The sequence below is a fragment of the Syngnathus acus genome, chromosome 11 (assembly GCF_901709675.1).
Source record: "Syngnathus acus chromosome 11, fSynAcu1.2, whole genome shotgun sequence".
In the NCBI taxonomy this organism is placed as follows: Eukaryota; Metazoa; Chordata; class Actinopteri; order Syngnathiformes; family Syngnathidae; genus Syngnathus; species Syngnathus acus.
Genome location: NC_051096.1, coordinates 568,530 through 580,732, shown reverse-complemented (window position 1 = coordinate 580,732; position 12,203 = coordinate 568,530). Strand labels below are relative to the sequence as shown.

Genomic DNA, 12,203 nt, shown 5'->3' with positions numbered 1-12,203 from the left:
CCAAATACATCATCTTGAAGAATCAGTGAAAGAATGCATCTAAATAAAGTAATAAAGAAATCAATATTGTTGGTTTCCCTTTTTTGCTAGTGCATCATAGTCTGGAGTAAAATTCGTTGTGGTAATTCTTAGGATAGAGCCGAGGTGTCGGTCCGTTAACCTAGATCTGTGACGGGCTTTGTTGACGTTCATGTGGCTGAACGTCTTCTCACACGTAGGTCGAGCCAAATTGTCCACTCTTTTTTAACATTCGGCACTCAGTGTCCACCTTTCTTTTCTTCGGGCCACTCATTTTAATGGAATGATTCCAGGGGAAGGTTTGTGGGTGGCATTAGCGTAAAACTGTATCTGAAAACTCAGCGCGCGAATTACGAGAATATTGACGTCACAGCCTACACTCGAAATTCGGCACTGATAGATGAAATTACTACGTACTACTGAGTACGCACACGCACTTGTGAGTGTGCACCGAGCTTTCTGACACGGCTCCCGGGAGTAAATGCGCGGGCGGGCGCTTCCCCATCTACTGGGGAAACATAGCAATTGCAGGGAAAATGACCCCAAAAAAATTAATAATACAATTTATTCAGGTTTGGCGGGCCGGATTAAACGGCCCCGTGGGCCGGATGTGGCCCGCGGGCCGTAGTTTGCCCATGTCTGCACTAGACGCATCATAACAACCCGACTTGGTCTTATGAAGTCAGACACATTACAATACAACAAACAGCATACAAACAGCATTGTCATACTTCTTGTATGGACAGGAGCTCTAATAATAAAAAAATTCTAATAATCTGACAATGACATGTTTTGCTGTCATATGGGGGAGGCTTCAGGTCCTTTAAATTTGGATACATGATTTGCATAGGAGCGGAAGCGCCTCTTGCCCCTTTGCTTGAGCTGCGGCCTTGCACCAGCGCACTGGGGCCTTATTGTGTTCTGGTCTGACAAACACTTGTGACCTCATCAGTTTTCATCTTTCTATGTTTTGTCTCTTGAATTTGTTCTCATCTCTTTGTGAAGCTTTCAACCACACTCTAGCACATTTCAATTCTCTCCCTTTTCTTTCCTTTCTCAGTTACTTTTCTTCCCAGCGACACTCTCCTCTAAAACTTCTACCACTTCTTCCACAGTTCAACTTTCCTTGTACTCCATACTTTTTCTTCCACTTCGGCATGTATTGCATACAATTAAGAAATTTACTCGCCATGTACTTCTCATCTCCATCAAGAGCTAGGGATTTACCGTTTTTATTTCCCATATTAACTTGGTATTTTAGGTTTATACAATTTTCTTTTCAAATTTTTTCTTTCTTTGAGGATCCTCAATGCAGGTTTAAATTGACCTTCCAACAAATTTTCTTTGCAGTCAATTTATCCTACCAGTTGCACTCTCAACCACACAAACTTAAAAAAACGTACCTAAGTGTACTGGAAGTAAGATGGCGGCGCGTGCACACGCAGCGGCCTCTCTCTGTCCCGAACGGTGTTTTGTTTTGTCGTTTAATGTGGGTTTGTCCGACAGTTTTGTGTGTTCGTCTCGTCGTACCGGGTTGTGCTACAAGTACGGCGGGCTGGTTCTGCTCGACATCGGCGAAAGCGAGTTTTGTGGCGATCTGGACTTTGAAGCGGGGACATTAAAGGCGCTCGGTCTGCTCCGTCCTGAAGTGTCGCCGGACTCGCCTGCTGTTCCTCCCCCGGTTGGGCGTCCGGGCCAGGCTGGCGGCCAACCCAGCTCGCCCGGCCGTGCCTTCCATTCTTCTGGCGAACGTTCGATCGCTGGACATCAACATGCCTGCTGAGATCTACGGACCGGACAGTGCGTAACTGCTGTGCATCTGGAGCGGCTGGCGTGCTATCGGGCGGACCGGGCCATTGTACGAGGGGGAACATCGCGAGGAGGTGGAATGTGCGTCTACATCCGTGACGAAATGGTGCCGGGACTCTGTTGTGTGATGCAAGCACTGCTCGCCACTGGCGAGGTTTGTGATCTCCAGGCTGTTGGGGTCCTGAACTCTCTCCCCCGTTGTTTACTTGTATGTTAATCGTGTACTGTCTCGTCACCGTGGGATAGGGGAAACGAAATTTCGATTTCTTTGTGTGTCTTAGCATGAAGGCATTGACAATAAAGCTGACTCTGACTCTCTCTGACTCTGACAAACTCCAGCGCTTTTTATTTTTAGGCCTATCCAGGATGGGTGTCAAATCCACCCAAACAGCTTGGAAAAACGGACAAAAAAAAGAATCTACGCCCTTCTTCAATTAGGAAAAAGAAACTCTGTTTTTTCTTAGCCCGTTCCTTCCACTGGGACTTAAACCCAAGCCGTTCTTTGGCCGGAAAAACGTACAAAGAAAAATCTACACTCTTCTTAGATTAACAAAAAAGAAGCTCCGTGTTTCTTAGCACGTTCCTTCCACTGGGACTCTAACCCAAGCCAGATCCCTCAGCTTGGAAAAACAGACAAAGAAGAATCTACGCACTTCTTCGATGAACGAAAAAGAAGCTCTGCTTTTCTTAGCCTGTTTCTTCCCCTGGGACTTGAACCCAAGCTATATCCCGTGCACCTCTACCTTTTACGCGTTTCACACAGCACAATCACACAACTTTAGGGCTTTAACTTACTTGTCCCCTGGTTCGTTGCACTGCCGGATCCCGTCAATCCACCTCTGTCAGACGAAGGCAGACCTAAGATGCTGGCCCAGCGAAGAATTTTCTTCCCAGGTCTTTCTTTTCCAGGTCCTCCTAATGGACGCTGGCTTGTCGACAATGCAGCACGTCGTCCTCCGTCGGCCAGATGGCGGGTATGAGAGATCCCGGGTTTCGGCACCAAAATGTTAGAGTGGTGCTCACTCTAACTTATTTTTGCAAGAACCACACGGGAGACAGTATGCCCTTTTTAAGCACTTGCAAATGGAGTCATTCGTCGCTGTGCGTACAGCGATGATCGAATGAGGTCTGACTCAGGCCTCTTGCAAGAGCATTTTTATTGAGAGAAACAGGATGGGGTGAGAGTGGACAGGATGGAGTTGAAGCCCCTGACCTCTGGTCAAAGCATAGCAGGGGGTGTTTTACGACGTTGTGTAAGACAGGACAAGCTAGGTTATTTATTACAGGTTACATTCCAACATAAGCATAGGATCAAACTAATCTAGCTAGGTTATTTATTACAGGTTACATTCCAACATAAGCATAGGATCAAACTAATCTATCAACCCTAACATTGTTCACGAGTGAGGGCAGGATGGCGCGCGAGATCGGACTCTGTACCGGTCCGTCGTGGTAAAGAGAGAGCTGAGCCAAAAGGCAAAGCTCTCAATTTACCGGTCGATCTACGCTTCTATCCTCACCTTTGGTCACGAGCTATGGGTCGTGACCGAAAGAACGAGATCCCGGATACAAGCGGCCGAAATGAGTTTCCTCCGCAGGGTGTCTGGGCTCTCCCTTAGAGATAAGGTGAGAAGCTCGGTCATCCGGGAGAGACTTGGAGTAGAGCCGCTGCTCCTCCACGTTGAGAGGAGCCAGATGAGGTGGCTCGGGCATCTAATCAGGATGCCTCCTGGACGCCTCCCTGGGGAGGTGTTCCGGGCATGTCCCACCGGTAGGAGACCCCGTGGACGACCCAGGACGCGCTGGAGAGACTATGTCTCTCGGCTGGCCTGGGAACGCCTTGGGATCCCCCGGGATGAGCTGGATGAAGTGGCTGGGGAAAGGGAAGTCTGGGAGTCCCTCCTAAAGCTGCTGCTCCCGCGACCCAACCCTGGATAAGCGGAAGAAAATGGATGGATGGATGGATGGATATTATTCACCTCTGTTTTGATGTGATGCTCTACATTTTTGTTAAACCCTTTCCATTCCTGCCTGATTTAAGTGCTTGCCGAGAGCCTGCAGATCTTAAAGTGTTGGACATGATTCAAATACCGTAATTTTCGGACTATAAGTCGCGTTTTTTTTCATAGTTTGGGTGGGGGGGCGACTTATACTGAGGAGCGACTTATATGTGAATTTTTTCAAACATTTCCCCCAAAAAAAAAAAAAGTGAAACCGCGATGTAGCAAGGGATTACTGCAATTTGAATTTCAAGTGACGTCAGCAGCGCGGCGCGGCGGTTGTTTACATAAAGGACAAAGATTCGATTACGGATGACGAAGATGACGAAGATGACGAAGAGCCCCACATACTACCGGCATCATTAGCGGCTTTGTTTCTAAGTGACACGGAGGACGAAGAGTTTGAAGGATTTAATGATTTGGAGTGACACGGAAGGTTTGAAAAACTATGATGGCTTTTACGCACGCCCGGTCCTACTCTACGGAGCTCTCTTTCACTTCCGTGGATGGAAGTCTGGGGCCGGCGCTCGGCCGGGTGGCTGTCCGAGGACGGTGGATGGGGCTCGGACATGGCTTTTACGCACGCCCGGTCCTATTCTATGGAGTTCTCTTCCACCTCCGTGGCTGGAAGTGCCACCTCCAGGGATGGAAGTCCACGCCGCCACACGCCTAGAAGTCAATGCCGGTGCTTGGGGCCGTGTTGCGGTGAACTATTTGTTATAGTTATTTGATATATTTTATTTCGTTTAGCAACTTGTATATGGTTTTATTGTTACAGTTCAGTAGTTGTTGGCTCGTTGAACTCTTGTTTTGTTAAATAAAGAGCCGTTTACCAAACCCACATCTTTCCTTGTACTTTGTTAACGCACAATATAGTTACGTATATACTAGATCTGTGGAATAAGGCTGACATCAGGGCGCACGCGCGGCGTTGTTGACAAAGGATGAGGAATTTGATCGATGGATTTAATGATTTGGAGTGACACAGATGGTTTGATAATATTATTGCTTATATAATAGTTATTTGATATATAATTTATATATCGTTATGTGGGCCTGTGGAATATTTTGAAGTGCAAGCGCCGTCAGCGGCGCGCACCCATTGTTGACATAAAGGACGATCGATGGATTTAATGAATTGGAGTGACAGATGGTTTTATAAACGTGTTATTTATGTAATAGTTATTTGAATAATTCTGAATGTTACGTCAGGCCCGTTCTCAGCTCTTCGTTTGTGTTTATGTCACGTTAGTTTACTTATTATTTAGCCTGTTGTTGCTCGTTCATGTCTGTTCCTGGTGTTGGATTTTGTCGAATAAATGTCCCCCAAAATGCGACTTATACTCCGGAGCGACTTATATATGTTTTTTTTCACGTTATTGTGCATTTTATGGCTAATGCGACCTATATTCCGGAGCGACTTTTAGTCCGAAAATTACGGTAGTCGTATGCAAAAGTTTGGGCACCCCTGATCATTTTCATGATTTTCCTTTATAAGTCATTGGTTGTTCGGATCAGCAATTTCAGTTAAATATATCATATAGCAGACAAACACAGTGGTATTTGAGAAGTGAAATGAAGTTTATAGGATTTACAGAAAGTGTGCAATCCTTACTTGAACAAAAGTAGGAAGGTGCATAAATTTGGGCACCCAGAGGCGTAGCCAGGAATTTTTCCAGTAGGGGCGCACGCCCACAGGAAAAAAAATCAAACATCACCCACGCCGTTCGCTGATCGCTAAAACAACGTCCGGGAGGCAAACGGTGAATGGATAACATCGCGCACATAGAATAGCGCAAGCACATTCGCGCAAGACCGAAAGAAAAAAACGGCATGAAAATGAAGAATCGAATTTTTTTTTTTTTTTTTTTTTCCAACCGGGGCGCAGGGAGTCCTAACCGGGGCGCCGCCCCGGCTCGCCCCGGCTTGGCTACGCCTCTGTGGGCACCCCAACAGAAAAATGACATCAATGTTTAGTAAATCCTCCTTTTGCAGAAATAACAGCCTGTGAACACTTTCTATAGCTTCCAATGAGAGTCTGGATTCTGGTTGAAGGTATTTTTGACCATTCTTCTTGACAAAATATCTCCAGTTCAGTCAGGTTTGATGGTTTCCGAGCATGGACAGGCCGCTTTAAAGCACACCACAGATTTTCAATAATATTTAGGTCTGGGGACTGAGATGGCCATTCCAGAACACCATCATCCTCTGGAGGAATGCCTTAGTAGAATTTGAGCAGTGTTTGGGGTCATTGTCTTGTTGAGGTATCCAGGCCCTGCGGAACTTTGACTTTGTCACTTATTCTTGAACATTGTTTGCAAAAATCTGCTGAATCTATGCCAACTTCAACTTTAACAAGATTACTAGTACCTGCACTGGCCACATAGCCCCACAGCATGGTGAAACCACCACCAAATTTGACTGTGGGTAGCAAGTGTTTGTCATGGAATGCTGTGTTCTTCTTCCTCCATGAATACCGCCCCTTGTTATGTCCAAATAACAACATTTTAGTTTCATCAGTACACATCACCTGATTCCAAAATGAAGCTGGCTTGTCCAAATGTGCTTTAGCATACCTCAAGCGACTCTGTTTGTGGCATGTGCGCAGAAAAGGCTTCTGCCGCATTATTCCCCAATACAGCATCTCCTTGTACAAAGTGCACTGAATAGTTCAACGACGCACAGTGTCACCATCTGGATGAAGATCATGTTGTAGGTCTGTGGAGCTGCTCTGTGGGTTGACTTTGACTGTTCTCACCATCCTTCGCCTCTGCTTATCTGAGATTTTTCATGGCCTGCCACTCGGGGCCTTAACTAGAACTGTGCCTGTGGTCTTCCATTTCCTCACAATGTTCCTCACAGTGCAAACTGACAGCTGAAATGTCTGAGCTAGCTTTTTGTATCCTTCCCCTAAACCAGTGGTCCCCAACCTTTTTTTGCGCCACGGACCGGTTACGTGTTAGAAATATTTCCGCGGACCGGCCTTTATATAAATAAATAGTACATTTATATTAATAAATAATACATTTATAATAAATGAATAAATACGATGAAATAAAATGATACGACTGGCATAAAAACAAGTATAAACGACATAAAAATAAAACTCACCATTACGTTGCATTAGTGGGAGCACTGAGCTTGTTTCTCAAAAACGAGTCGGTCCCATCTAGGCGTAATCGGAGACAATGACACCCGAAGTGTGATGTTGATGTTCACGTTTTTTTCTTTCCAAATATTCCAAAGGTTTGTCTTTTAATATATATAAAGGATGCTTGGTTGTCATGTGCTGAAGCAGTTTTGAAGGCTTCAATGCCTCGTTAGCTAGCCTCTCGCCACATATTATGCAGAGTGGGCTTGGCGTGTCAAGTCACCTGTGGCGATAAATCCATATTTTAAGTGGGACTCCTGAACTTTTCTTTTAAATGCAGCTTTCCTTTTCTTAGAAGTCGTAACCTCTTCTTCTTCCGTCTCCTCATTGGGCTTTTTTCCCTTTCCGAAGAAGCTTTCCAAACATCTCTGTTTCTTGCTCACTTTTGCTTGCTTCGCGGGCTCGACTGGGGTGACATGTCACATGACCGGGACAAGCGTCTTGACCTGAATTAACCTGTGTCAAGAGACACAGATGCACCGACGGATGTAATTGGGAGAGAATCGCCAAATTTTTTACATTTTTCAAAATAAATTCTTGCTCATTTTTGCTAGCTTTGCGGGCTTGACTGGGGAAACATGTCACGTGACCGGGACGAGCGTCTTGACCTGAATTAATTGATCGTCGATTTAACGAAAATATATATATATATTTTTTTTTTTCTGTGCGGTTTGGCGGCCCGGTACCAAGTGACCCACGGACCGGTACTGGTCCGCGGCCCGGTGGTTGGGGACCACTGCCCTAAACTATGACGTTGAACAATCTTTGTTTTCAGGTCATTTGTCAGTTGTTTTGAGGCTCCCATGCTGCCACTCTTCAGAGAAGATGCAAAGAGAAGAACAACTTGCAACTGGCCACATTAAATACCTGTAACTGGAGATGTTTTGTAAAGAAGAATGGTCAAAATACCTTCAACCAGAATCCAGACTCTCATTGGAAGCTATAGGAAGCGTTTAGAGGCTGGAGGATTTTTCTGTTGGGGTGCCCAAATTTATGCACCTGCATACTTTTGTTCAAGTAATGATTGCACACTTTCTGTAAATCCTATAAACTTCATTTCACTTCTCAAATATCACTGTCTGCTATATGATATATTTAACTGAAATTGCTGATCCGAACAACCAATGAGTTATCAAGGAAAATCATGAAAATGATTAGTGGTGCCCAAATGTTTGCATACAACTGTATCTGGGAAGTCAGTTTTTGACCAGTGTGACGCATGAATAGGCAAGAAGCCATGAGGGTGCGCAAATTCTGCGGCAAACGATAGGACAGCTGGAAAGTTGCAAGGGGTGGGGGGCAGATTGCACCAACATGCGGTTACTCGTCCAGTCATGCAATCTGGGCCTGAAAACCTAAGAATGAGAGTGGCCTATCAATAGACTTCCTGACGAGCGTTAACTTCCTCAATTGTGTTTTATTCTTGAGAGTGAGTTGAAATAAGTGAGTTGGCAAGTCGGGTGGCTTGCACCTTAAAGTGCTGTCGTACTAATGTCACGTATGTTTACTCGTGCAACCAGGTGCAGAGGTTTTGTCGGGAGGTTCAGGTGCCCGAGGTGCGCTCCTTTTACAGCTTCCAAATCCTGATGGAGACGGTGCACTCGGAGATGTACAGCATGCTCATCAACACCTACATACGGGACCTCAAGGAAAGGTCTGATGTTGTTTTCTTTTTTTGGCATGAAACAACATCAACAGCTCAACTGCAGCTCACATTTTCAGCTGTCCCCCCTTTTTTGGAAAACAACCAGTCTTGTTCCTCCTTTGTTATATTTCCAGGGACTATCTCTTCAATGCCATTCAAACGTTGCCATGCATCAAGCGCAAGGCCGACTGGGCGCTGCAGTGGATAAATGACATCCGGTCCACCTTTGGTGAGAAAGCACAACGTCAAGCACTCATGCAACCGCTGGATCTGTTTTCAAAATGTAGCGACAAGTCAAAAAGTTGTCAGAAAGATGGTGCGCCTTTTGTGCTGACAGCCGAGCGAATCGTGGCCTTCGTGGCAGTGGAGGGCATCTTCTTCTCTGGCTCCTTCGCCGCCATTTACTGGTTGAAGAAAAGAGGCCTCATGCCCGGCCTCGCTTACTCCAACAAGCTCATCAGCCGGGACGAGGTCCATGTCCTTTGCTAGCGAGCGTGTGGTGGCTAACGCGGAAGTCAGCATGTTCTCTCTTCTTAATCCTCTTTAGGGACTGCACTGCAACTTTGCCTGTCTGCTCTACAGCTACCTGTTGAAGAAGCCTTCCCAGGATCGGGTGAAGGACATCATCACCAAAGCCGTTAGCATTGAACAGGTCACCCACTTTAAACGGCTTATCCTAGTTGACTAGCATATGCTAATAACTAATAATAACATGGCCTGGTTTTACCGAGTCAGGAGTTTCTGAGCGAGGCCTTACCGGTGGATCTTATCAGAATCAACTCTTCCCTGATGAAGCAGTACATCCAATTTGTGGCAGACCGGCTGCTCTCTGACCTGGGACTGGCCAAGGTAACCCCGTCAAATTGAGCATTGTCCCAGTTGACCAACAAATAGAATATTCGCTCAACATTCATAAGAATGAGCTTCTTAAAGTTAAGTTAAAGTTAAAGTCCCAATGATCGTCACACACACATCTGGGTGTGGTGAAATTTGTCCTCTGCATTTAACCCATCCCCGTGTGATTTTGATCCATCCCCTGGGGGAGAGGGGAGCAGTGAGCAGCAGCGGTGCCACGCTTGGAAATCATTTGGTGATCTAACCCCCCAATTCCAACCCTTAATGCTGAGTGCCAAGCAGGGAGGCAATGGGTCCCATTTTTATACGTAGTCTTTGGTATGACCCGGCCAGGGTTTGAACCCACAACCTTTCAGTCTCAGGGCGGACACTCTACCACTAGGCCACTGAGCTGGTTCTTGATGTTCTTTTTTTTTCTTTCAAGGTTTACATGTCCAAGAACCCGTTTAACTTCATGGAGTCTATTTCGCTAGAGGGGAAAACCAATTTTTTTGAGAAGCGAGTGGGCGAGTACCAGAAATTTGGAGTCATGTCCAACATGATAGACTGCGAGTTCACTCTGGATGCCGACTTCTGAAGTTACGTCTTTTTTAAATTTATTTATTTCAGTCACGCATTCAGGTTCGCAAATACCATCCCCTGCCCCCCCCAAAAAATGGTAATGTCCACCAGAACATGACCACATTTTAAAAACATAATAAAGAAGTGGAAAGTATTTTATGGCAGCAACAGTCTTTGTGTCTTCATATTTAAGGCATCTTTTGTAAAACGAAATACATGTCTGAGCTGGAATTTCCTGCATAGCAATTTACTCTTCTTTTCCTTTCAGCTTTTCCCCTCATCTCACCCTATCCTGTGAAGATTCAAGAGTTTTTTATTCGCCATGTTTGAGCGTGCCAAACAAGGAATTTGACTTCGGTAAATCACAGCCTCTGTTCAACATTTAGGTGACTAACAACACTCAGGACATGTGAAAAATGGCAAATATTCTCAAACATCCCCTGATCTTAAACTCCCAAGAGGGCAAGGAAAAACTCAAAACTCCAGCTAGGGGAAATGAGAAACCTTGAGAAGAGACCACAGATGGGAAGGTCCCTCTTCCAGGATGACCAGGCTGCAATGGATGGATACAGAGAGGACACATAGTACAAACAGTGTAGACAAATTCAAAAAAGGTGTGGAGAGCAGGATGTTATTGCACAGTAATGACTCTGAGACTCTAAGAGTGGTGTGTGTTCATCAGAGCAATAGCCTGAATGATGAATGAGAAAGAAGAAATGCCCCGAGAGAGGGGGGCACGTGAAACAGGATAGGATGTTTGGGACATCCCTGATCGACTGTCACGAGAGAAGAATAATAGAAAAGTCCCATAAAACGTGGACTTTATTTTGGCGACAGATAAATTTTAGCGGTATGAGTGGGGCGGAAGCACAGATACGATTGAACACTGTTTGCGACAAGAGACGTGCGCCACCAAGCCACCGGAGGCAAAATTCCCGGGACGTGCTGGGATGTTGAGATCGCACTCAATGGCCGTATGGGCCAAATGCGATTGTTGAGATGTTCGGTAGTGGCATTTGTCTCTGTCAAGGTCGCACAAAAAAGGGAGGCTTGCTGCAGACCGCAATTGGCAGAGCGGAGGAGTGCGCAGCCTTGGCATCCGTAACTGTGTGAATGAATGTGGGAAAAATACCGGCCGGGTCTGGGACCAAGAGTGCCGAAGAGAATGATGTGCGCAGACCACGTTCTTTGGGCACTGATCAGATTAGGAGTGTGTGTGGGTTGCGGAGTTCCCCCGGCGGACCGCTGGCGCGTTAGCCTCTTAGAGATACTCTTTGGGCAACTTACCGGGGTGAACTGGTGCGCTGCGGTCGTACCCAAGTCGACACGGTTCGATCCCGATTGTCGAGGTGCACTGTAATAGCATACACGCCTGTCAAAGTCTGATGAAATTTACGGCTTGAAGCAGACCGCAATTGGCAGATAGGAGAAGTGCGCAGCCGGTAGAAATTGGAAAACGTGGAAAAAAGGCCTCAGGGGGTTTAATATTGGTATACCATGTAAGAAAAGTAATTTGTGTGCACACTAAAGTTAGAAATCTGAAGTATAAGGGGGAAAACCCAAGCGCTTTTAGAGAAACAGACAAGTGCACGGGGCATGTTTGTAAGTGCGCATGCGCACGGGAAACAGCCGCTGTAATGACCAGATTCAAGATTCAAGAGTTTTTTATTCGCCATGTTGAGCGTGCCAAACAAGGAATTTGACTTCGGTAAATCACACCCTCTGTTCAACATTTAGGTGACTAACAACACTCAGGACATGTGAAAAATGGCAAATATTCTCAAACATCCCCTGATCTTAAACTCCCAAAAGGGCAAGGAAAAACTCAAAACTCCAGCTAGGGGAAATGAGAAACCTTGAGAAGAGACCACAGATGGGAAGGTCCCTCTTCCAGGATGACCAGGCTGCAATGGATGGATACAGAGAGGACACAGTACAAACAGTGTAGACAATTCAAAAAAGGCGTGGAGAGCAGGATGTTATTGCACAGTAATGACTCTGAGACTCTAAGAGTGGTGTGTGTTCATCAGAGCAACAGCCTGGGGGAAGAAGCTGTCTCTGTGTCTGCTGGTTTTGGCGTACCGAGCTCTATAACGCCGTCCGGAGGGGAGTAGTTCAAACAGACTGCAACCTGGGTGAGAAGGGTCTGTAGAGATGTTCCTTG

General features: G+C 45.9%; 1 protein-coding gene across 1 annotated transcript; it reads left to right on the top strand.

Annotated features, from left to right (window-relative positions):
• The first annotated feature begins 8,215 nt into the window (after positions 1–8,215).
• Positions 8,216–10,148, top strand: LOC119130799 (ribonucleoside-diphosphate reductase subunit M2 B-like). Its single transcript, XM_037264731.1, has 7 exons — positions 8,216–8,221; positions 8,499–8,632; positions 8,758–8,852; positions 8,961–9,094; positions 9,171–9,275; positions 9,359–9,472; positions 9,903–10,148. Exons 1-7 carry the CDS (start codon positions 8,216–8,218, stop codon positions 10,053–10,055), a joined length of 741 nt encoding a protein of 246 aa, XP_037120626.1. The 3' UTR covers positions 10,056–10,148.
• Positions 10,149–12,203: the final 2,055 nt, after the last annotated feature.

Coding starts and splice junctions, on each gene's coding strand:
- LOC119130799 (XM_037264731.1), top strand. Junction 9,276..9,358: donor AAGCCGTTAGCATTGAACAG/GTCACCCACTTT, acceptor TTACCGAGTCAG/GAGTTTCTGAGCGAGGCCTT. Junction 9,473..9,902: donor CTGACCTGGGACTGGCCAAG/GTAACCCCGTCA, acceptor TTTTCTTTCAAG/GTTTACATGTCCAAGAACCC.